The 22,814-nt window shown below is 46.3% G+C and overlaps 1 protein-coding gene across 5 annotated transcripts in view; it reads left to right on the top strand.

Annotated features, from left to right (window-relative positions):
• The window catches only part of LOC135497923 (uncharacterized), a 177,784-nt gene that overhangs the window by 128,815 nt on the left and 26,155 nt on the right, over positions 1-22,814 (top strand). For all 5 annotated transcript variants that reach the window (XM_064787955.1, XM_064787952.1, XM_064787953.1 and 2 more), the window contains 14 exons: positions 794-1,138; positions 2,357-2,560; positions 3,403-3,537; positions 4,330-4,461; positions 4,756-4,884; positions 5,105-5,233; positions 9,618-9,737; positions 11,108-11,233; positions 11,837-11,968; positions 13,096-13,215; positions 13,628-13,737; positions 13,989-14,053; positions 15,288-15,466; positions 15,864-16,013. In XM_064787955.1, the coding sequence (XP_064644025.1) occupies positions 794-1,138; positions 2,357-2,560; positions 3,403-3,537; positions 4,330-4,461; positions 4,756-4,884; positions 5,105-5,233; positions 9,618-9,737; positions 11,108-11,233; positions 11,837-11,968; positions 13,096-13,215; positions 13,628-13,737; positions 13,989-14,053; positions 15,288-15,466; positions 15,864-16,013 (2,076 nt within the window). The remainder of the gene's footprint in view (positions 1-793; positions 1,139-2,356; positions 2,561-3,402; positions 3,538-4,329; positions 4,462-4,755; positions 4,885-5,104; positions 5,234-9,617; positions 9,738-11,107; positions 11,234-11,836; positions 11,969-13,095; positions 13,216-13,627; positions 13,738-13,988; positions 14,054-15,287; positions 15,467-15,863; positions 16,014-22,814) is intronic.

The following is a 22,814-nucleotide window of genomic DNA, read 5'->3' as shown; positions in this document are numbered from 1 at the left end:
AGAGGATTTACTCGATTTCCCCACCGGGTCCTGCGTTATAACACGTTTTTCCACTTTCTTAAAAAAGAAAAAAGATAATTTACAAGTTTTGCCAATGGCGCTTAAATTTCTGTTTCATATTAGACTCCTTAAAAATCCATCTTTCAATCGAAACAAGTTTGTCATCAATATCATTATCTTTAAGTTTCTGTTCAAAGAGGACGAAATTTTATCGAAGACCTCCCTTTTCCCGAACCCAGATCACTCTTTCGTCCCCAAAGATGCATGGCTTGAGGCCATTGCCGTGAATTATGCTTATAGCCTAACAAATAACGACTTCAGAGATGTCAAATTTCGGATTTTAGGCAGATTCCAGACATTTTGCTCAGACTTAATTGCTATATTTGACAGCTGGAATGAAAAGATCTCTGTCTCAACTCTCTGTGGATTTTTGAGTTTTTAAAATCCTACCAAAAATAAGCATTTTAGGGGCATTTTTCTGCAAATAAGTGCTGATCAAAAAAGAATATTTTCACAAGAAAAAAAATGCAGACTTTTTCCCTTTAGCTCATTGCGACTTGGAACACATAACCATCGTAGCCATCAGTCAACACGTAGCCATCATGATTACGTGTTGACTGATCCTGGTTTCGTATGAGAATGTCTTGTGTTCTACTACCTAGATTGTTCTTATAACTTCATATAAACAATTACTTTAGGTGTTCTCCGATTTCTCTTGTTTGTATGGAGTGAATTCCATTTCTGACAAAAAGATTCAGGGAAGTGTGTGTGTAAATGATGTTTTCCTTTGCAGAAAATCGCGCACCGAGTTTCGCTAACAAGCCCCTAATTTTAAACGCCCAGGTTGGGACACTTGCAACCCTTGCAATTAAGTTGAGTGATCCAGACACTGACGATGTCGTTACCCTGAAGGTCTCTGGAACGGCCTTACCCGGTGGCGCCATCAATGACGTTGCTGGCAATCCAATGGAAAAGACCTACACATGGAAACCGACAGATACAAAACGTTACAAGTTAACGCTGTCTGCGACTGATAAACTCCAGGCAGAGACGCTGATTGATGTGGAATTGCACGTGTGTAACTGTTCAAAGAAGGACCAGTGTGATTACAAAGAGGTCATCAAGACAAAAACTCCAGGTAGGTCTGTTGAAAGGAGATTAACTCTTTCCCTGCTACGGCTATTTTTAATCAATATACCCCAGTTTGCTGCGATTTCACTATTTTTACAAGATTTTCAATAGTTTTTAGAAAAAAAACAAGAAGACATATTATATCCTTGAAACCTGTTTTTTTTACTTACTCTTTCACCTACATATCAGTTGTACTGCTTTTCTGCGTGGTAGTCATTGAAACAAGCACCATTGCAGAGGGGTACTTTGCAGATTTTGCTTCTATCAGCAGAAAACGTGCGTTTTTTCCCATCATTTTCTCTTGGTGACGTCACGAAATGCATGCGTAGAATGAGCAGACGATCATCTGCATGGAAGCCTAACACATGAAACCATTTCCTGGTACGGTACCGAGATGACATCTGATGTTATGACGGGGAACTAACTATTTCGTTCTGGAACGAGTTTGGCAGGAAATGGATGGGAAGTTGCGGTCGTTCTAGAATGAGTTTGGCAGGCAAAGAGTTCACTTTTTCACTACCGTACTGGTATATGCCGGGTCCGTACACTGCATACTACCGGCCCGTAGTTATGCGTGATGCTAAATTTTCCTCGAATTCTATCTTTCACCACTTTTGGTAAAACGAGATAGCTGCACTACACTCGCCTTAATGAAGACCTCATCCATAAGATAGTGAAATGCCAGCTATTTTGCAATGATACTTTTCCTAGGCCAAGTTGGGATCCAGGCCGCCCGGTCGATACCGGGGGTTGGTCAGGGGTATGGTTCTCTGCCCAAACACTGCCGTAGCAAATGGTTTAAAGGGTAACTATGAACAGGAGCCTGGTGGCCCGATTCCTTTTTCACAAAGTGACCAACAGGTGTCACTTCTATGTCACAATGCGTCAATCATCATCACACTTAATGATAATAAATGTTGAGTTCTTTTAGTGGCTTTTTACAGGTTTTCCTGCTCAATGTACTTTTTGCTTACCATATCATTATCCAGGTCTCCAAAGAAAACAATCCGGGGTTTCCAGGAGCAACCAAAAAGCGGTCACATGACCTCCAGTAGGGAAACCAAGCGGTGATCCGTCACATGGAATAAGTCATCACCTGAAGATGCCACGCAAAGAATTCGTGGAGAACTGTTGTTTACAAGAAAGCATAGCTCAATCCACACATAAGACGTAAATTCTAATGTTTCCGAATAATTGAAAATATATATCGTTGTTTACTCTTCAGATAACTTCTATCTCGTTGACTGCAAATGCCCGGGAGATTACAAGGGCCGATGGTGTGAACTCAGTCCCTGTGATTACAGGGTGACGCCATGCTACCCCGGTGTCACGTGTTCCGTCGATGGCCAAACGAATAAAGCGAAGTGCGGAGCATGCCCGACAGGCATGAAAGACAGCACACTCAAAGACCCGGGCAAAAACTGTTTAGGTGAGAATTTAACTTGATGATATTGGCTGATATTTATAAAAGACTAGTAAATGCTTTTACTTTAAACTTCATGTACATTTACACTAGCCATCTCTGTAGAAAACTGTAGTAAAAGCATTTACTAGTCTGCCTTTGTCACCACGTTTGGAAAGTTGGGAAAAGGTCAAAATCGCTTGAAGCGTCGACAAAGTATTTCCTGCAGAGGGCGTGCTGGATGGTTCAGACTAGCCGGGGTAAACACAGTCATATCCCCACAAGGCTGCAATTAACACTTTCAGAATGAGTCCCGCAAAATTGAGAGCACCGCAATACCTCCGTTCTGGTCGAGTCTCGCAGAAATGCGAGAACGACGATCTTTTCACTACATCGGTTTTGCAGTCATTTCTAATGCCGATCCGCATTTTTTTACTGCTCAGTGGGGATTCCCGACATCCTGGGGAATACCTTTTCTGTTCATGCCAACTTCATAGCGATTCTTGCAAAGCCGATATTTTGCTTTCCAAAACTTTCGATTTTGGATGAAAAAACTTGAAACATATCCAGTCCAGAGCAGAGGTTTAGGAAAAAAATATTCAGTCCTGAAAGGGTTATTAGAGTTGACGTTTTCACCTGTCACTGTTCACTTTTCACGCATGACATGAAAAATGAACACGTCATTTCAAAAGAGCGGGCTACGTACGATTCACGAGGTCACCTTTCACCCTCACGTAGTGTTTTCAACCCTTGTACAGTTTACTCGCGAGAAGTGAAGCGTAAGTGACAATGTGAATCCAACATGTATATAACTCTGGCCTAAAACGTGACACTACATGTATTATCATTGATTCTATTCCCATCTTTAGATATTGACGAGTGCCTGACCACTAATCCCAAGCCATGCGAGGGAGATGGTGTGTGTAAAAATACACTTGGCAGCTATTTCTGCCAGTGTCCCGCTGGCAGGAGGCCTAAAATAGACAACTTCAAGGTTTGTGAGGGTGAGTATTACACAGAGGCGGGCAGCGGTTTCATGTCTCACAGTGTGTCTGTGATTGGGTGATATAAGGTTTAGGCCCCTTGATTTAATATACACACCTGATTTCGGCATCCAGATTTGAAGTAGGCTAATGATGGCATTGCATGTATAAAAGCTATATGAGTCCAAAATTTATGTTGGGTACCCACACTTTCTCAGAAGCTGCTAAACCTCTTGACTACCGCTGACCGCTTTAGCGGTCGCAATCAAATACACGTGTTTACCACCGACCGCTTGAGCGGTTTCTGTAATAGACCTTCGTGTGTATTGTCTGTTAGTGTTATGATCTGGCTCGGCTCTACTGGTATAGTGACGCTCGCATGTCATCTGCTACCCACTAACTTGACCTAAGTCGTATAGATGGCGCTGCGGTGGCGGCATAGACAGAGGTTTTCCCAGATGCACAATAATACCAAAAAAGCCCCCGGTATGGAACAGTGTCAACAAGGTTGTGGAACAGTGTCAACAACAGTGTCAACAAGGTTGTCAAAAGGTTAATCAGAAACTTCAAAAGTCCAAAGTATGTAAAATATATTTTCCAGAATATAAGACAAAGTATGACCAAATCGAGCCATTTGAAGGAAAAACTGACAAGTTTTCCCAGCCAATCTAGGCTTGTTTGCGTACAGTGACGTTTTTCCAGAAATGGGAGTACAGTGCTATATGTTTCATCGGTGTCAATATCAGTAAAATGAAGTACAGTGCTATACGTTGCATCGATGTCAATATCACTATGTCTGGTTCTCCTTTTCAGATGTGGATGAGTGTCTAAACCCAAGTCTCGGAAAATGTGACGACGCAAAAAATGAGACTTGTGAGAATTTGATTGGCAGCTATCGATGCGTGTGTAAAAAAGGTTACAAGAAGAAGAGTGATGAATGTGTCGGTAAGTACGCCCTTCCTATTTAACTGGACCACCAGTAATTACGAACAGCGTACCCCTTTAATGTGTCTGCAGCTGTTATGTGGCTGTTGAAAGATTTGATGATTAATTACCGGAAAGGATCATCATCAATAAGACATTCTGTTGGGTTTCGGGATTCTGCATCGCCAAACTAGATCTCTTCAGGTTGCCGTGCTGGTATTGTCATGTGACCAGCGTCAAAGTTTCCACCGAAAACTTCGGCAGTCCACAGAAGCGTGTCGTTTGACGAAAATATCCATCATTTTTTCCTGGCAGATATTGATGAATGTACCAGCACCACGAACAAGCACGACTGCAATGTCAACGCCAAATGTGCTAACACTGTTGGGTCATTCACCTGTACGTGTAACACTGGTTACTATGGGAACGGGGTCACGTGCGCAGGTAAGTCACACAAGTGTAGACAAGAAAGAGCCACTATTTGAACACTTTATTAGGCGGTCATCTCAAAAATATAAGCATTTCTACATGCACATCGTTTGAAGCAATTGATTGTGAACAAATTTTAAGACGAACATTTCTGTTTAGAAATCGTTTTTTTCAGGACCAGTTACTACAAGTAGTTCATGGGGAAGTTACTGTTCGAATCCTCCTTTCTTTGCAGATGTAGATGAGTGCTTAAACCCCAAAGACAACGACTGTGACCAGAAGTGCACTAACACCTCTGGCTCATACAACTGTACCTGTGACAAGGCTGGCTTTAAACTCCATGACGACAAGAGAACATGTCAAGGTTAGTAACCTGTGGACTGCAGCACCAATGTTTTGGGTGCATATTCTGATATCAATGAATGGTACATGTGGCGCCTATCGTCCAGTTTCACACTTAACCCTTCCGCTGCGGGTGACGTTCAATGTACATGGCCCCATGTTGTGCAGATGACATTCATAGCACGTCATGTACATTGCCCCATGTTGTGTGGATGACGTTCATAGCACGTCATGTACATGGCCCCATGTTATGCGGATGACGTTCATAGCACGTTATGTACATTGCCTCATGTTGTGTGGATGACGTTCATAGCACGTTATGTACATTGCCTCATGTTGTGTGGATGACGTTCATAGCACATCATGTACATGGCCTCATGTTGTGCAGATGACGTTCATAGCACGTCATGTACATGGCCTCATGTTGTGGGGATGACGTTCATAGCACGTCATGTACATGGCCTCATGTTGTGCGGATGACGTTCAAAGCACGTCATGTACATGGTCCCATGTTGTGGGGATGATGTTCATAGCACATCATGTACATTGCCCCATGTTGTGGGGATGATGTTCATAGCACGTCATGTACATTGCCCCATGTTGTGCGGATGACGTTCATAGCACGTCATGTACATGGCCCCATATTGTGCGGATGACGTTCATAGCACGTCATGTACATGGCCCCATGTTGTGGGGATGACGTTCATAGCACGTCATGTACATGGCCCCATGTTGTGGGGATGACGTTCATAGCACGTCATGTACATTGCCCCATATTGTGCGGATGACGTTCATAGCACGTCATGTACATTGCCCCATGTTATGCGGATGACGTTCATAGCACGTCATGTACATTGCCCCATGTTGTGTGGATGACGTTCATAGCACGTCATGTACATGGCCCCATGTTATGCGGATGACGTTCATAGCACGTCATGTACATTGCCCCATGTTGTGGGGATGACGTTCATAGCACGTCATGTACATTGCCCCATGTTATGCGGATGACGTTCATAGCACGTCATGTACATGGCCCCATGTTGTGGGGATGACGTTCATAGCACGTCATGTACATTGCCCCATGTTGTGCGGATGACGTTCATAGCACGTCATGTACATGGCCCCATGTTGTGGGGATGACGTTCATAGCACGTCATGTACATTGCCCCATATTGTGGGGATGACGTTCATAGCACGTCATGTACATTGCCCCATGTTGTGCGGATGACGTTCATAGCACGTCATGTACATGGCCCCATGTTGTGTGGATGATGTTCATAGCACGTCATGTACATTGCCCCATATTGTGTGGATGACGTTCATAGCACGTCATGTACATGGCCCCATGTTGTGGGGATGACGTTCATAGCACGTCATGTACATGGCCTCATGTTGTGGGGATGACGTTCATAGCACGTCATGTACATGGCCTCATGTTGTGGGGATGACGTTCATAGCACGTCATGTACATGGCCTCATGTTGTGGGGATGACGTTCATAGCACATCATGTACATGGCCTCATGTTGTGTGGATGACGTTCATAGCACGTCATGTACATGGCCCCATGTTGTGGGGATGACGTTCATAGCACATCATGTACATGGCCTCATGTTGTGTGGATGACGTTCATAGCACGTCATGTACATGGCCTCATGTTGTGGGGATGACGTTCATAGCACGTCATGTACATTGCCCCATATTGTGTGGATGACGTTCATAGCACATCATGTACATGGCCCCATGTTGTGTGGATGACATTCATAGCACGTCATGTACATTGCCCCATATTGTGTGGATGACGTTCATAGCACGTCATGTACATGGCCTCATGTTGTGGGGATGACGTTCATAGCACGTCATGTACATTGCCCCATATTGTGTGGATGACGTTCATAGCACATCATGTACATGGCCCCATGTTGTGTGGATGACGTTCATAGCACGTCATGTACATGGCCCCATGTTGTGTGGATGACGTTCATAGCACGTCATGTACATTGCCCCATATTGTGTGGATGACGTTCATAGCACGTCATGTACATGGCCCCATGTTGTGGGGATGACGTTCATAGCACGTCATGTACATTGCCCCATGTTGTGCGGATGACGTTCATAGCACGTCATGTACATGGCCCCATGTTGTGGGGATGACGTTCATAGCACGTCATGTACATTGCCCCATATTGTGGGGATGACGTTCATAGCACGTCATGTACATTGCCCCATGTTGTGCGGATGACGTTCATAGCACGTCATGTACATGGCCCCATGTTGTGTGGATGATGTTCATAGCACGTCATGTACATTGCCCCATATTGTGTGGATGACGTTCATAGCACGTCATGTACATGGCCCCATGTTATGCGGATGACGTTCAAAGCACGTCATGTGCATGGCCCCATGTTGTGCGGATGACGTTCATAGCACGTCATGTACATTGCCCCATGTTGTGTGGATGACGTTCATAGCACGTCATGTACATGGCCCCATGTTATGCGGATGACGTTCATAGCACGTCATGTACATGGCCTCATGTTGTGTGGATGATGTTCATAGCACGTCATGTACATGGCCTCATGTTGTGGGGATGACGTTCATAGCACGTCATGTACATGGCCTCATGTTGTGGGGATGACGTTCATAGCACGTCATGTACATGGCCTCATGTTGTGGGGATGACGTTCATAGCACGTCATGTACATGGCCTCATGTTGTGGGGATGACGTTCATAGCACATCATGTACATGGCCTCATGTTGTGTGGATGACGTTCATAGCACGTCATGTACATGGCCCCATGTTGTGGGGATGACGTTCACAGCACATCATGTACATGGCCTCATGTTGTGTGGATGACGTTCATAGCACGTCATGTACATGGCCTCATGTTGTGGGGATGACGTTCATAGCACGTCATGTACATTGCCCCATATTGTGTGGATGACGTTCATAGCACATCATGTACATGGCCCCATGTTGTGTGGATGACGTTCATAGCACGTCATGTACATTGCCCCATATTGTGTGGATGACGTTCATAGCACGTCATGTACATGGCCTCATGTTGTGGGGATGACGTTCATAGCACGTCATGTACATTGCCCCATATTGTGTGGATGACGTTCATAGCACATCATGTACATGGCCCCATGTTGTGTGGATGACGTTCATAGCACGTCATGTACATGGCCCCATGTTGTGTGGATGACGTTCATAGCACGTCATGTACATTGCCCCATATTGTGTGGATGACGTTCATAGCACGTCATGTACATGGCCCCATGTTGTGGGGATGACGTTCATAGCACGTCATGTACATTGCCCCATGTTGTGCGGATGACGTTCATAGCACGTCATGTACATGGCCCCATGTTGTGGGGATGACGTTCATAGCACGTCATGTACATTGCCCCATATTGTGGGGATGACGTTCATAGCACGTCATGTACATTGCCCCATGTTGTGCGGATGACGTTCATAGCACGTCATGTACATGGCCCCATGTTGTGTGGATGATGTTCATAGCACGTCATGTACATTGCCCCATATTGTGTGGATGACGTTCATAGCACGTCATGTACATGGCCCCATGTTGTGGGGATGACGTTCATAGCACGTCATGTACATTGCCCCATGTTGTGGGGATGACGTTCATAGCACGTCATGTACATGGCCCCATGTTGTGGGGATGACGTTCATAGCACGTCATGTACATGGCCCCATGTTGTGGGGATGACGTTCATAGCACATCATGTACATGGCCCCATGTTGTGGGGATGACGTTCATAGCACGTTATGTACATTGCCCCATGTTGTGGGGATGACGTTCATAGCACGTCATGCCCTTCTAAAATATTGTTTATTCAACAGCACTTGGTCGCAACCTCTCTAAATACGCCGAACGCACTCAGGAATAATTAGTTTCATCCTTTTAGTATAGATGGTGAGACTTTTAAGTCCTTTTGACCATTCAGTTAAAAGTTAGCGCCGCTGTTTATTATTGCTATCGACTGTCGGCAATTGCGGTGCTTGCTGAAAAATGGCTGCAGCAACAAAAGGGTTAAAAGCCAATTTTGTACGAGTGCCACAATGCCTTTCCTGTGACTCAGTTTGTATCAAAGCAATTTATGCATCATGAAGTCTTACGCAAGTTTCTGAATGGAACCCTTTTATTGGCCCTATCGTCCGCGTGGTCATCAGGTGGAATCTAGCTGACCGCTTCTTTGTTTATAAAACAAGATGGTGAATTCAAAGAACGGAGAGATATGAGTCCATAACACACTGTACATGTAGCTGATTGATAGATTAATAGACAATAGCCCAAAATCCTACTTGAACTGTCTCAATTCAAGCAACAAGGGCTGACCGAGTTTTCAACTTCATGTTATTCCCTATGTCGATTTCAGTTATAGATGCCGATAAATGCACAGTAAAGAAGACTTGCGCCCAGTGGTGTACGAAAGTGGCTACGACGGAGACCTGTTCTTGCAGAAGTGGCTATGTAGCGGATGGAGACAAGTGCCTAGGTAGGAGTATGTAAAAATAACTGCCTTGGTTATAAAACACCGAACATAATATTTCCTTGGCTGGGTGCACCATATGATACACAAGTATGATATTTCCTTGGCTGGGCGCACCATATGATACACACGTATGATATTTCCTTGGCTGGGCACACCATATGATACACATGTATGATATTTCCTTGGCTGGGCGCACCATATGATACACACGTATGATATTTCCCTTGGCTGGGTGCACCATATGACACACACGTATGATATTTCCTTGGCTGGGCACACCATATGATACACACGTATGATATTTCCCTTGGCTGGGTGCACCATATGATACACACGTATGATATTTCCTTGGCTGGGTGCACCATATGATACACACGTATGATATTTCCCTTGGCTGGGTGCACCATATGATACACACGTATGATATTTCCCTTGGCTGGGTGCACCATATGATACACACGTATGATATTTCCCTTGGCTGGGTGCACCATATGATACACACGTATGATATTTCCCTTGGCTGGGTGCACCATATGATACACACGTATGATATTTCCCTTGGCTGGGCGCACCATATGACACACACGTATGATATTTCCTTGGCTGGGCGCACCATATGATACACACGTATGATATTTCCTTGGCTGGGCGCACCATATGACACACACGTATGATATTTCCTTGGCTGGGCGCACCATATGACACACACGTATGATATTTCCTTGGCTGGGCGCACCATATGATACACACGTATGATATTTCCTTTGGGTGCACCATATGACACACACGTATGATATTTCCTTTGGGTGCACCATATGACACACACGTATGATATTTCCTTGGCTGGGTGCACCATATGATACACACGTATGATATTTCCCTTGGCTGGGTGCACCATATGACACACACGTATGATATTTCCTTGGCTGGGCGCACCATATGATACACACGTATGATATTTCCTTGGCTGGGCGCACCATATGACACACACGTATGATATTTCCTTGGCTGGGTGCACCATATGATACACACGTATGATGTTTCCTTGGCTGGGCACACCATATGATACGCATGTATGATATTTCCTTGGCTGGGCGCGCCATATGATACACGCGTATGATATTTCCTTGGCTGGGCGCACCATATGATACACGCGTATGATATTTCCCTTTGCTGGGCACACCATATGATACACACGTATGATATTTCCCTTTGCTGGGCACACCATATGATACAAATGTTAGATATTTCCTTGGCTGGGTGCACCATATGAAACATATATTCGTCAATTGCCAATATTGCCAATTGCCAGGTACTGAAGTGACCAAATTTAAAATATTGATAGATTGCATTTTAACCTTGTGCCTTTACAGTTGATGACATGTGTGCCAAGAAAACTGCCAAATGTACAGACACATGCACACCTGATTCAAAGGGAGGTTACACTTGCTCCTGTAAGGCTGGATACAAACTGGATCCAGACATGTTTACATGCTCAGGTGAGTACCCCTCCTGTAAGGCTGGATACAAACTGGACCCAGACATGTTCACATGCTAAGCTGAGTATCCCTCCTGTAAGGCTGGAGATAAACTGGATCCAGACATGTTCACATGCTCAGGTGAGTACCCCTCCTGTAAGGCTGGATACAAACTGGACCCAGACATGTTCACATGCTAAGCTGAGTATCCCTCCTGTAAGGCTGGAGATAAACTGGATCCAGACATGTTCAAATCCTCAGGTGAGTACCCCTCCTGTAAGGCTGGACATAAACTAGATCCAGACATGTTCACATGCTCAGGTGAGTATCCCTCCTGTTGGCTGGAGATAAACTGGATCCAGACATGTTCACATGCTCAGGTGAGTACCCCTCCTGTAAGGCTGGAGATAAACTGGATCCAGACATGTTCACATGCTCTGGTGAGTACCCCTCTAACAGGGTTCTCATAAAAAATTCATTCCAAAATCTTTCATTTTGAGTTAAGAAAATAAGGCCTTAACTGTCAAAAAAATTAGAAAAATGTCCGTAAAGACATAGAAAAATCATGAAAAATGGAAAATGACGAAAGTGATAAAGTTATATTTGTTCTGTTTATATTTGCAGACATAGATGAATGTCAGGATGGAAAGAATAATTGTGCCAAGACAGCAGATGGCGGAACCTGTACCAATACTATTGGCAGCTTCACGTGTAAGTGTGCTACGGGCTACACTGGCAACGGCACACACTGCAATGGTAGGTTACACTGGTGTTTACATTCTTAGTGTAAAATCTGCTGTGCACTCTGAACGTGAGATTTTCCATTTTTCACCGTAAGAGCGTCGCAACATCCTCCTAGCCTTTCCATGTTCATCACTACACTGGTGAATGCTATTTTCAGTTGCAATCATTTTCACTATCCCATCATAATATGGGACCTGTTCCAGCAAAACCAGTCGCACGTCGCTCTGAGCTTGGCAGATTGAGGTGGACTGTTTGTTCATTTCACTATTGTCTGCCTTTTGTGAAAAACTGACGACATCAATTTCTTCTATTACCTCCTGGTGTCATCTAGGCTCATCTTATGTGCGACATGCGACTGGTTTTGCTGGAACAGGTCACACATAAACCTCTCCAGGACACCCTGTTTGTTAAAGAGTCAGTAGATTAGAGACATACTGCTTTTCAGTCCTGTAGTCACAACAAGCACTTAAAAGGACCCAGAAACATCTGAGCGAATATCAGGTCGTATATGACTTCTTTGGGCCTATTTACGTTCGGCTGGGCATTTCTGCCAAAAAATGCACTGGTCCATGGAGGCCGCCGTTTACATCGTATGACATCACAAAATTGTATGTTATGTCGTACCGACCTGTATTGCGCCGAGGTGCATAAATTTCGCAAGTACCCAACCCGTCAGCGACACGTGGACGTCCTTCTTGGGTTTGACATGGTATGACGTCATTTTCCAAAACATGGCCGACGTCTGTTTTTGGCGCCAAGATATTTGCCCATTGAACGGCCAATTTAAATCCCCCATATAGGTCATGTGGCAATTTTCCGGCACGGAAATTTGGTCAGTTGTGATATATCGAGTTAATGTCTAAAGGGTAAACTGTATTTTGAATGATTTTAAAGGCTTTCTACTTACTCTTTAAGTACAGTATGCTTCATAAAACACCCTCGCCCTACTAAGCCAACTTTACCATCATCATCATATGTGGGCTGAGGGGTCAGGCATGCTTTGTGATGCTATTTTTGAAACTTGTCGATCAGGTCAGAATGTCAATGGTGAATACAGCATAAAAGCAGTGGCAGTCACTTGTGTACATGTAATAATACGCATATGATAAGTAATCAGTTGATATCTTTGATGTTTTCAGACACAGATGAATGCAAGACTGTAAAGTGCCAAGCCAATTCTGTGTGTGTGAATGCACCAGGCACATACAAGTGCATATGCCATCCCCTATACTATGAGAAGACCGGATCTTGTCTTCGAGGTAGGTGACGAGGTTATTAAAGGAGCAGCCGGCTTATTAAAGGCATCATTCCCAAGCTTGCCAAGTCACCTTCCCCGGTGTCTGAATACACTGGGGAATTACAATCGTATTTGCCAACCCCTATACTATGAGGATAAGACCGGATCTTGTCTTCAAGGTAGGTGACGAGGTTATTAAAGGAGCAGCCGGCTTATTAAAGGCATCATTCCCAAGCTTGCCCAGTCACCTTCCCCGGTGTCTGAATGCACTGGGGAATTACAATTGTACATGCCATCCCCTGTGCTATGAGGAGAATGCAACTGGTACTAGTCATAATCATTGAGCAATAATCCAATTGGCTATGGGTTTCATAGAGAATACAGTCTGCAGTTTGTTATATGACGGATTTTTCATCACCGATTTATTTTTTCAGCACCCCAGACCTGGAACGGCACCATCACCTTCGGCGAGACGTACGAGCCAGACTTGAAGAACATTGCCGCAAAGAAGACACAGGATTATACAAACGTGTTCGCTAAAACTGTAAGTTATATCATCACTCAAATCTGAGGTATCGTTTTGCAGAAAATTCACCAGATGGCAGGACGGTCATATCTGGTTTGTAGCGCATTTATCTTAGCATTCCAACACAGATTGGGACATCAAACAACTATTAAGGGGTTAGGCCTCAACCCGGTAAATACCGGGTGCGGCTGTACGCCTCTATCCGGTAAATACCGGGTGTGGAAGAGAAAGGGTTGAGAAAAAAACAACATGTTTTTATTTGTTTGCAGATTGAGAAACCATTGAAAGACCAGTATGGAGCCAGTGTCTTGGGAATATCTGTTATAAGCTTGACGTGAGTATTGTGATGTATGTCTCTCCCTGCCACTGCTGTCATCGTTCAGGAGCATCCGTAACATAATCATGTAGCCCTATGTTTTGAAACCTTGCAGAATAAATTCAGGTCCAGATCGAATTGTGGTTTGGACACCATGTGGCTAAAATCGAAAACAATAACCTGTCTTTGAGGGAGGTGAGGACGACTTGCCATTTCTCATTATTCATGTCTTAAAGGGACAATAAAGGCAGCAGCTAGGCAGGATAAAGTTACACAAAGTCGCCAATAGGGGTCTCTCACGTCTCACAGTACGTCGAAATGATTCACGCTTGAGCGAGGAAGATATTTAGTGCTGAGTCTGACATGACCAAGGGGCCTTACTGTGTATACTAGTCACTTGAAGATGGCCAAATTAGCCTCTCCCCACCTGCCTATAATCCTTTCCAGAAATGGGGCACTGAGTGTCCGAAATAGTGTTGTCATAAGGGGAAACTAGGCCTTATGGTGGAGGGACAAAGGAGATTGTCATGGTTGACCAACACACTTGAATGCCTTTAATGACGGTCAAAGGGAAAAAAGTTCGTTCCAATGCACGCCACCAATTTCAGGAAGCATGTATAGTTCCCCTTTAAAAGACCTGAGCCATTCGTAAAAATGTTTAATTTGTAATTGAATTTGAAAATTGCATAACTACGTGTAATAGATACAATTTTTTTCAACATTACTTTTGCGTAGAGTGATGTACATACTTACCAAGTTCCAACAAATTTGCATGCATGATAACCGTACTACAGTACGGCATTGTGTATAGCTACTGTTTTCCCAACCCACCATTATAAACGAACGGCGTACCCCTTTTAAAAATGACTTGAGTCGTCTTTAAAAAAGACGACTTGGACTCTCTGCAAGTGCAGCTTGTTCTCGACCAAACTGTATAAAGTTATGAACAGTAGAACATCTACAGTCCAAATCACAAATGACCTCCATCCTGGTTCGCGTCATGGACGCACAAACTACACGCGAGTTGTGCATCAGTGACGTGCCTATCTCTCTATATTTCGCGTAAATAACACACGAGTTACGCGCTCGGTAGCGCCTCAATGACACGAATTTAGGGATGTCAGTTGTGATCTGGACTGTAGTGTACATGAAAGAGTATTGAAGGCTTACACCGTTTGTGAAAAAAAATTCAATTTGTAATTTATTTCTAAAATTTTCAATTGCCTGAATACAAGCCAAATATAAATTCCAGTTCTGGCAGCATCAAGCCCCAGTACGTGATCCACACTGATGGGAATGGTAACGTCAGTCCGACAGGTCTCCAGGGAGCCGTGCAAACGTTGGTCACGAAGAACCCTGCTGGCACCTGTGTCATGCATATGAGTGATGGCACGAGCAAAGCCCTCGACTGCACGAGTAACAAGATCGTAGGTAGGTATGAGGGACTAGCCAACCCCTCAACTGCAAGAGTAACAAGCAAACCCCTCAACTGTGTGGGTATGATCCTTTCTGTTCTTTGATGCTCAGGTCCTGCCTGGCCTCTCATCTGTATAGACCTTTTCAAGCATGTAGTACCCGCTATTATCTAATATTCTACCCCTGACTTAGAAACGGAGTATAGTTCTTTCACAGTGTCAACTGAAGCCAATTAACTATGACACCGGATGCTCAGGGGTGTGTGACATTACTTTTTGTGATCACAACGGTTTAGTGACGAGCGGTAAGCGATGTATTTGGCCAGATCTATCCGTAAAAACACGTGACCATTTTGCCATTATGACGATTATTTCGTTTAACCTTATGACTTATTATTCCATGTGTTTTTTAGATTACAATGAATGTGCCGCAGGATATGACGTGCACCAGTGTCCACATGCAACGCAGTGTGTGAACGAGGCTGGCAGTTACAGGTGTAATTGTAAACCAGGATATAAGGTTGTTCAGCCCAATCCTGTAAACCACATACAGCTATGTGATGGTAAGTCACAGAGAGTCGGGAACATTTTGTGTCATTCAAACTTACCTATGGAACACTTTTGCATGTTACTCCATTTGGGCTCAAACACAAGAGTATCCCTTTAATTTTCTAAAGGGAGAACTGAGTTAACAGCTCGGCCGCCAGGCGGCGCCCTGACCGATCCCGCGAGATCGCGCCGATCTCATGCCGCCATATTCAGTCTTTACTCTTGTGCTTCTACGAAGCACATCGTTTTTTCAAAGCTGCCGTGAATTCGATTTAAAACCAAATTCAACCAGCCAAGTCTAGACGATTTTTGGGTTCATTCACCTACGGAGTAGACCGCCAAACTAATCTTGGCATTAGTATTGTCCAGTCTATTTAATTATAGACATTTTCTTAGCTAGCTTAGTCGACCCGGCTCCATTATTTTGATCTTGGTAGGGTAGAGTTAAGTAGGCTATTCTCCGCTCTATTGTAATGAACAAGACTCAGATCCATTGCAATAGTGTTTAATTCAAGTAGGCATGTTTTCCTTTCCATTAATTATTGCGTCCTTTCTGGCCTACTTGGGGTTCCCAGTGTTTTTATTGTCATTGGTACCATTTTTTATATGGCGTACCCCTCCGACGGCATCCTTTGTCTCACCACAAAGGAATGCGTCTGGTGGCGGGAAACGGGCCGCGAAGACGCCTAAACCCTCTTCCGGTTCCGTTTCCGGGCATATAACCCGGAGGTCTAGCAAACCTCCCGCCACCACCCCTTCCGTCAGCCGAGTTCCGGTTCCGGCCGCGGCTGCGAAGGATGCGGGATCTGACATTATTAATGTCTGTGGTCCCAAGGGAGACTTACATCCAATAAGTCTCCAAGGGTTTAATATACCCCGGACCTCAGGGAACCTTCCGGTTCCCCTGTCGTCCGCTCCCCCGAGTACAAGCCCTTTGTACCCGCGGGAGCACCCTGCTTCCGGTCCGCCGATTGCAGTTCCGGTTACTGACGCGGGTTCCCGTTTTTCAGTAACCGAAGACTCTACTGGGGGTTTTTCTCAGTCTTTACTGCGAAATAACCCCAGTCCTCACGGACACAGTAGAGTAGGGCCGGACCTTATAACGCCACCTCCGAAACGCCATGCGTCTTCGGTAACAGCGTTTCCGCCCTCCGTACCTCCTTCTAAAAGGGCTTCCGGTAGCTCCATACCGGCGAAGGAGTTACGGGCATTTCCGGTTTCGGACTTCGTCCTACCGGAAATGCAGGCACCTTCCTACGTTGGCCAACCTCTTGGGTGGAACCAACCGGAAGTGCCACCCCCTCCTCGTAGCAGAGGCGTCGTTCCCATGGAACGAGCTACGCAGAGAGGACATCTGAACTCTAGTTCAGAATATGGGCAACTTCCGCTTCCGGAAGACCCATTCGCCCGCACATACGGCTTCCAGGGTTCGCTTATGCGCTCACCCTCGCCTCAACCGCCCGTCGTTGAGAGAAGCCGCACGTCGGGTCCGGAACCCGAGTCGGGACAGCAACTGTCCCAGCTCATCCAGATGGTAGCAGGTCTTTCTGATAGACTCAGCCATCTGGAGCAGGGTTCCGGTTCCTCTGGTGCGCCTGGTCCCATCGGATACCCACCATCCGACTCCTCTATTTTAGAGGAATTTTCTGAGAACGAGAGTTCTCAGCCAGGCTACCGCTCCCCCAATCAGGAGGAGCTGTCACCAGAGGAGGCCAGTATCCTGTCGGATATGAGGACACTCAGATCCTTGATCAGAGCGTACCTCCCGCAGGATCTGTGCCCTACCCCGCCGGAACTGCCAGCCTTGTCAACACCGACCATTTCACTCTGGGGACAGGAAGTGGATCCCAATCCACAGGTTTCTCAAGGCTCCACTCGGGCACTTGAATTCCTTCCTCCCTCCCCGTCGGTGTTAGCAGTCTCTGAACTTTTGGAGCGTACAATCAGAGACTCACAAGGCGCCCACCAACGTACTTCCATCCCTGTCCTTCCGGCAGTCGGACCGGAAGCTTGGTGTAAACCGGGGAAGTTGTTCACGGCACAACTTCCTCCCGTTAGGCAGTACCGCGCTGACTATTATCGAGTCAGCTCGGCCGGCTGTCCAGCTGCAGCATCGACTTCCATATTAAAGGACGATGTACAGCTGGACCAACTCGTGCCTAGGGTGACCTCCTCCTCGGCTTACCGAGACCTTAGAGCACAAGAGGGTCTGGCCAAAAACACGTTAGCGGTGCTCTCCTACGCAGAGCACACTAACCTGGCCCTAGCCAGATCCCTAAAAGATAATGAGTCACTATCTGATGACACAAAATCGCTTGTGACATCCTTGTCACATTCGATTAGGCACGCTATTGCGCTGTCCGCCAAGACCGCAGCAAATAGCGTCCTACTCCGTAGAGACGCCGCACTGGGCTCTCTCAATGTCATCAGATCCCTCCAGCTGGAAGGGGCCTTAAGAACCGCTCCTATGGACGGTTCTTTCCTGTTCGCAGATTCTGTGCAAGAGGCGGCTCAAGCACAGAAAGATTGGGACAAATTATATGCCCCCACTGCGACACAGAGGGCCAAGACCTCTCTACCTAACGCTAGAAAGATAGAGAGGCCCCAGCAGGCATCGGGTTCAATCCCGTACGCCAGGCAGGTCCTGCCTAGGCCTACCCCGCCTAGTCAGCCTGCTCCTGCTGGATCCTTCCGACGGGAAGCGGAGGGTCGCCGGACTGGAAAGAGGAAAAATACTTCCTCTAACCAGGGTGGATCCGGTCCGACTAAGCACTCCTTTCGCCCAAGGGGTGCTGGCCGGAAGAGGTGACTCCCCCCTCCTTTCTCCTCCCGGACGCAAAAAGGAGCCGACTCCGGTAGTCGGGGGCCGTCTGCAAAAATTTGCAGACATTTGGGACGATTGGTGCCCAAAGGGGTCCCCAGTCCCAAACATGTTGAGGTACGGAGTGAAACTAGATTTCAACCGTACCCCCCCGACTACCATATATCCAACCCCAGTTCAGCCACCGAAGGACCCAGTCAAGGCCTCTGCCCTCCAAGCAGAGGTCGCGACATTACTGGAGAAGCAAGCTATCCAGGTCCTTCAAGATCCATGCTCCCCCGGCTTTTACAGCCACGTTTTCTTGGTTCCCAAGAAAGCAGGGACATGGAGGCTGATCATAGACCTTTCCAGGTTAAACACCTTCTTGAATGTTCCTCATTTCAAGATGGAAACCACCAGGTCTATAGCAACGGCGATACAGCCCAACGATTGGGCGGTATCGATGGATTTAATGGATGCGTACTTACATGTACCGATCCATCCAGACTATCAACACTTCCTTCGATTCCATTACGAAGGAAAGACGTATCAATTCAGGGCCCTGCCGTTCGGTCTGGCATCGGCACCCCTAATTTTTACGATGATAGTCACAGCCTTCGTCGCTCCCTTTCACGTGATGGGGTTCAAGCTCCATCACTACCTAGACGATTGGCTACTCCGTTGCAAATCGCGGGAACTACTACTGCAACAACTTCAGGTTCTAAAGCAAAAAGTAGTTTCCGCAGGTTGGATTATCAACGAAACAAAGTCAGAATTCATACCATCCCAAGACTTCGTTTACGTTGGAGTTCGGTTCCTTACGGCCATAGGGAAAATGCTGCCCCCCCTAGACAGGATAAAGAAAATTCTTCATCTCGTCGCAGAATTCAGAGGAAGGACTCAAGCTCCCGCAAGGCGATGCTTGAGCCTTTTGGGACTTCTGAATTCGGCAGCAGACCAAATCCCCCTTGGCCGTCTATATATGCGTCCCATCCAGATGTTTCTAATGTCTCTATGGAAACCCCACAGGGACCCATTAGACAAGTTGGTATTGATACCTCAATACCTACTCAAGAACGTCTGGAACTTCTGGGAGTCGGAGACTCGTCTCCAAAGCGGTGTAGATCTTGCTCCACCGCCCCCAGAAGTGTCCCTGTTCACAGATGCTTCCCTACTAGGGTGGGGAGCACATCTGAACAACGGGGACATGTCCATAAGAGGTCTATGGACAAGGGAGGAGACCATTCTTCCAATAAATATATTGGAAATGAAGGCTGTCCTTCTTGCCGTGAGGGCTCTTTCCCTTCGCCTGAAGAATCGGAGAGTAACCCTGTTCTCCGACAATTCTACAGTAGTAGCATATGTCAGGAGACAGGGAGGCACAAAGTCCGGCATTCTTTGCCAGCTAACTTGGGAGCTTTACCATCTTTGTGCCGACCTTGGAGTATCGATATGTGCCAGACACATACCGGGCAATCGCAACATCCTTGCCGACGCCCTGTCCCGTCAGAACAAGCTAGTTCAGACAGAGTGGACACTCCATCAGGAGATTGTAGACGACCTTTGTCGCCTTTGGCAATCTCCGAAGGTAGATCTGTTCGCCACCAGGCTGAACAATCGCCTTCCCATCTATTACTCTCCACTTCCGGACGAAGAGGCCCTGGAAGTCGACAGCCTTACAGCCTCTTGGGTCGGGCTGAACGCATATGCGTTTCCACCCCTCCCTCTCATCCAACCAGTCCTGAACAAGATCTTGACCAGCCATCCGGTGAGAATAACTCTCATCGCACCTTGCTGGCCAAATCAGGCCTGGTTCCCAGCCTTGCTGGAGCTCCTGATAGATCACCCCAGGAGTCTTCCTACTTGGAAGCACCTCCTGTGGCACCCCCTGGGGAGATGCTACCACCAGAACCCTGGATTTTTCAAGTTTCACGCCTGGAACTTATCCAGTTGCATCTCCACCAGAGAGGCTTTTCGGACATCGCTGTCAAGCGCATGTCCGCACCTCAAAGGGGGTCTACCCTTGATGTGTATCAAGGAAAGTGGTCTACCTTCACTTCCTGGTGCAGGGAGAACGGAGTTAATCCGATCTCTCCCTCTATATACAGATTAGTTGATTTCCTTATTGAATTATTCACGGAAAGACAACTATCTGTCACGGCTATAAAAGGGTACAAGTCCGCCATCGCTTCTACCCTCCGTGTTTTAAGCACCTGGGATCTTCGTTGGGAGGACCAAATAACCCCTCTTTTCAGAGGAATGTTATTAGAGCGTCCTAGACCGGTTCACAACACCCCTAAATGGGACCTTTCTGTTGTCCTTAAGGTGCTCATGAGGCATCCTTTTGAACCCATGTCTATTTCATCCATGAAATATCTGACACTCAAAACGGTCTTTCTAGTAGCCTTGGCTACCGCCCAACGGAGATCAGAGCTCCATGCACTTTCTTTTAAGAAGCTGGCTTTTAGAGAGGGAGGGGAGGTTATCCTGGCTTTTATACCAGGATTTCTGGCGAAGAACCAGGGACCGGCCGCCTCTCGGCCCCCGGTTACTATTCCCTCTCTGTCAGGAACGATCTCTTATGATCTTCCTGACAGAACTTTATGTCCCGTCAGGGCCCTAAAGTTCTACATAAATAGGACAAAACCTCCCGGTATCCGCCAGGGGAGAGAGCGTTTGTTTTTGTCCTATAAGGAGGGAAATAAACGAGAGATAGCGGCCGCCACTATTTCAAGGTGGATTGTGGAGACTATTCGTCTTTCCTACAACACCTTGAAGACTTCCTCTGATCTTCGTGCGCTAGCTAACATCTCAGCGCACGAAGTTAGAGCACTAGCCACCTCCTGGGCTAACTACCGAGGAGTTGCTCTTCAAGAAGTCGTTTCCGCTGCATGTTGGAGTAATCACTCCACATTCTCTCGTTTCTACCTACGAGACGTTTCTTCCCTCGTAGATGGCATGCACACAATCGGCCCGATTGTGTCTGCGGGGCATGTTGTTTGATCCTGGCTAGATCAAAAAAGGGGGGGGAAGCCCGATTGAAGAGTCAAACGCGCATCTTGCGCCATTTTTGATATGCCCTATCTTCAACATCCAGGCAACCCCTAGTAGACTAGAAAGGACGCAATTTCTTATTGTTGTTTAGCAATAATTCATTCTACACCCTTCAACATGCCTTACTTGCTCTAAGCTCTGTTGCCGGAAAGAAGATGGTTTTATTACGCAATTCTAGCGCTTTCCGGAGAATGGGTCTATTACTCTCTATAATATGATTGTAATACCGAGATCAAAATACCGGTCCTCCGGGTTCTCCCCATTTCTTTCCCCTGGCGGTCCTCCTTAGCTAATATGCCGGTGGTGCCTCCTGGATGGAACAACAGCTCAGCCTTAGGTAAGTCCTCGTTTCCCACCTCCAATAGGTTGCTGGGATTCGATGCAAAAGTGTTCCATAGGTAAGTTTGAATGACACAAAATGCCCATTTCCTTACAAGAAATGGCCATTTTGTTAGTTCATACTTACCTATGGAACACGGCCCTCCCGCCGTCCCCACAAACGGGACATACTCTTTATTAACGCTCAAGAGTAAAGACTAAATATGGCGGCATGAGATCGGCGCGATCTCGCGGGATCGGTCAGGGCGCCGCCTGGCGGCCGAGCTGTTAACTCAGTTCTCCCTTTAGAAAATTAAAGGGATACTCTTGTGTTTGAGCCCAAATGGAGTAACATGCAAAAGTGTTCCATAGGTAAGTATGAACTAACAAAATGGCCATTTCTTGTAAGGAAATGGGCATTTAAGATCGTTTGTGATAAATCACTTTTCCACTGTGCCACTCCACAATTTTCCGACATCAGACGATGGAGACTCAGATAGTTTCTGAATGAAGCCGATTAGCATCCACAGGACTGCCCTGACTAACCCCACTGTGCAACAGAAACTGTACCCCCCCCCCCCCCCAAGACCACAGGCATGATTGCAGCTGAGCTGAGCAAGATAGGGTGTGGTGAAATGGTTAG

This window comes from Lineus longissimus, chromosome 13 (assembly GCF_910592395.1).
Source record: "Lineus longissimus chromosome 13, tnLinLong1.2, whole genome shotgun sequence".
Lineage (NCBI taxonomy): Eukaryota > Metazoa > Nemertea > Pilidiophora > Heteronemertea > Lineidae > Lineus > Lineus longissimus.
The sequence above is the reverse complement of the archived record's forward strand: the minus strand, read 5'-3'. Positions and strand labels throughout refer to the sequence as shown.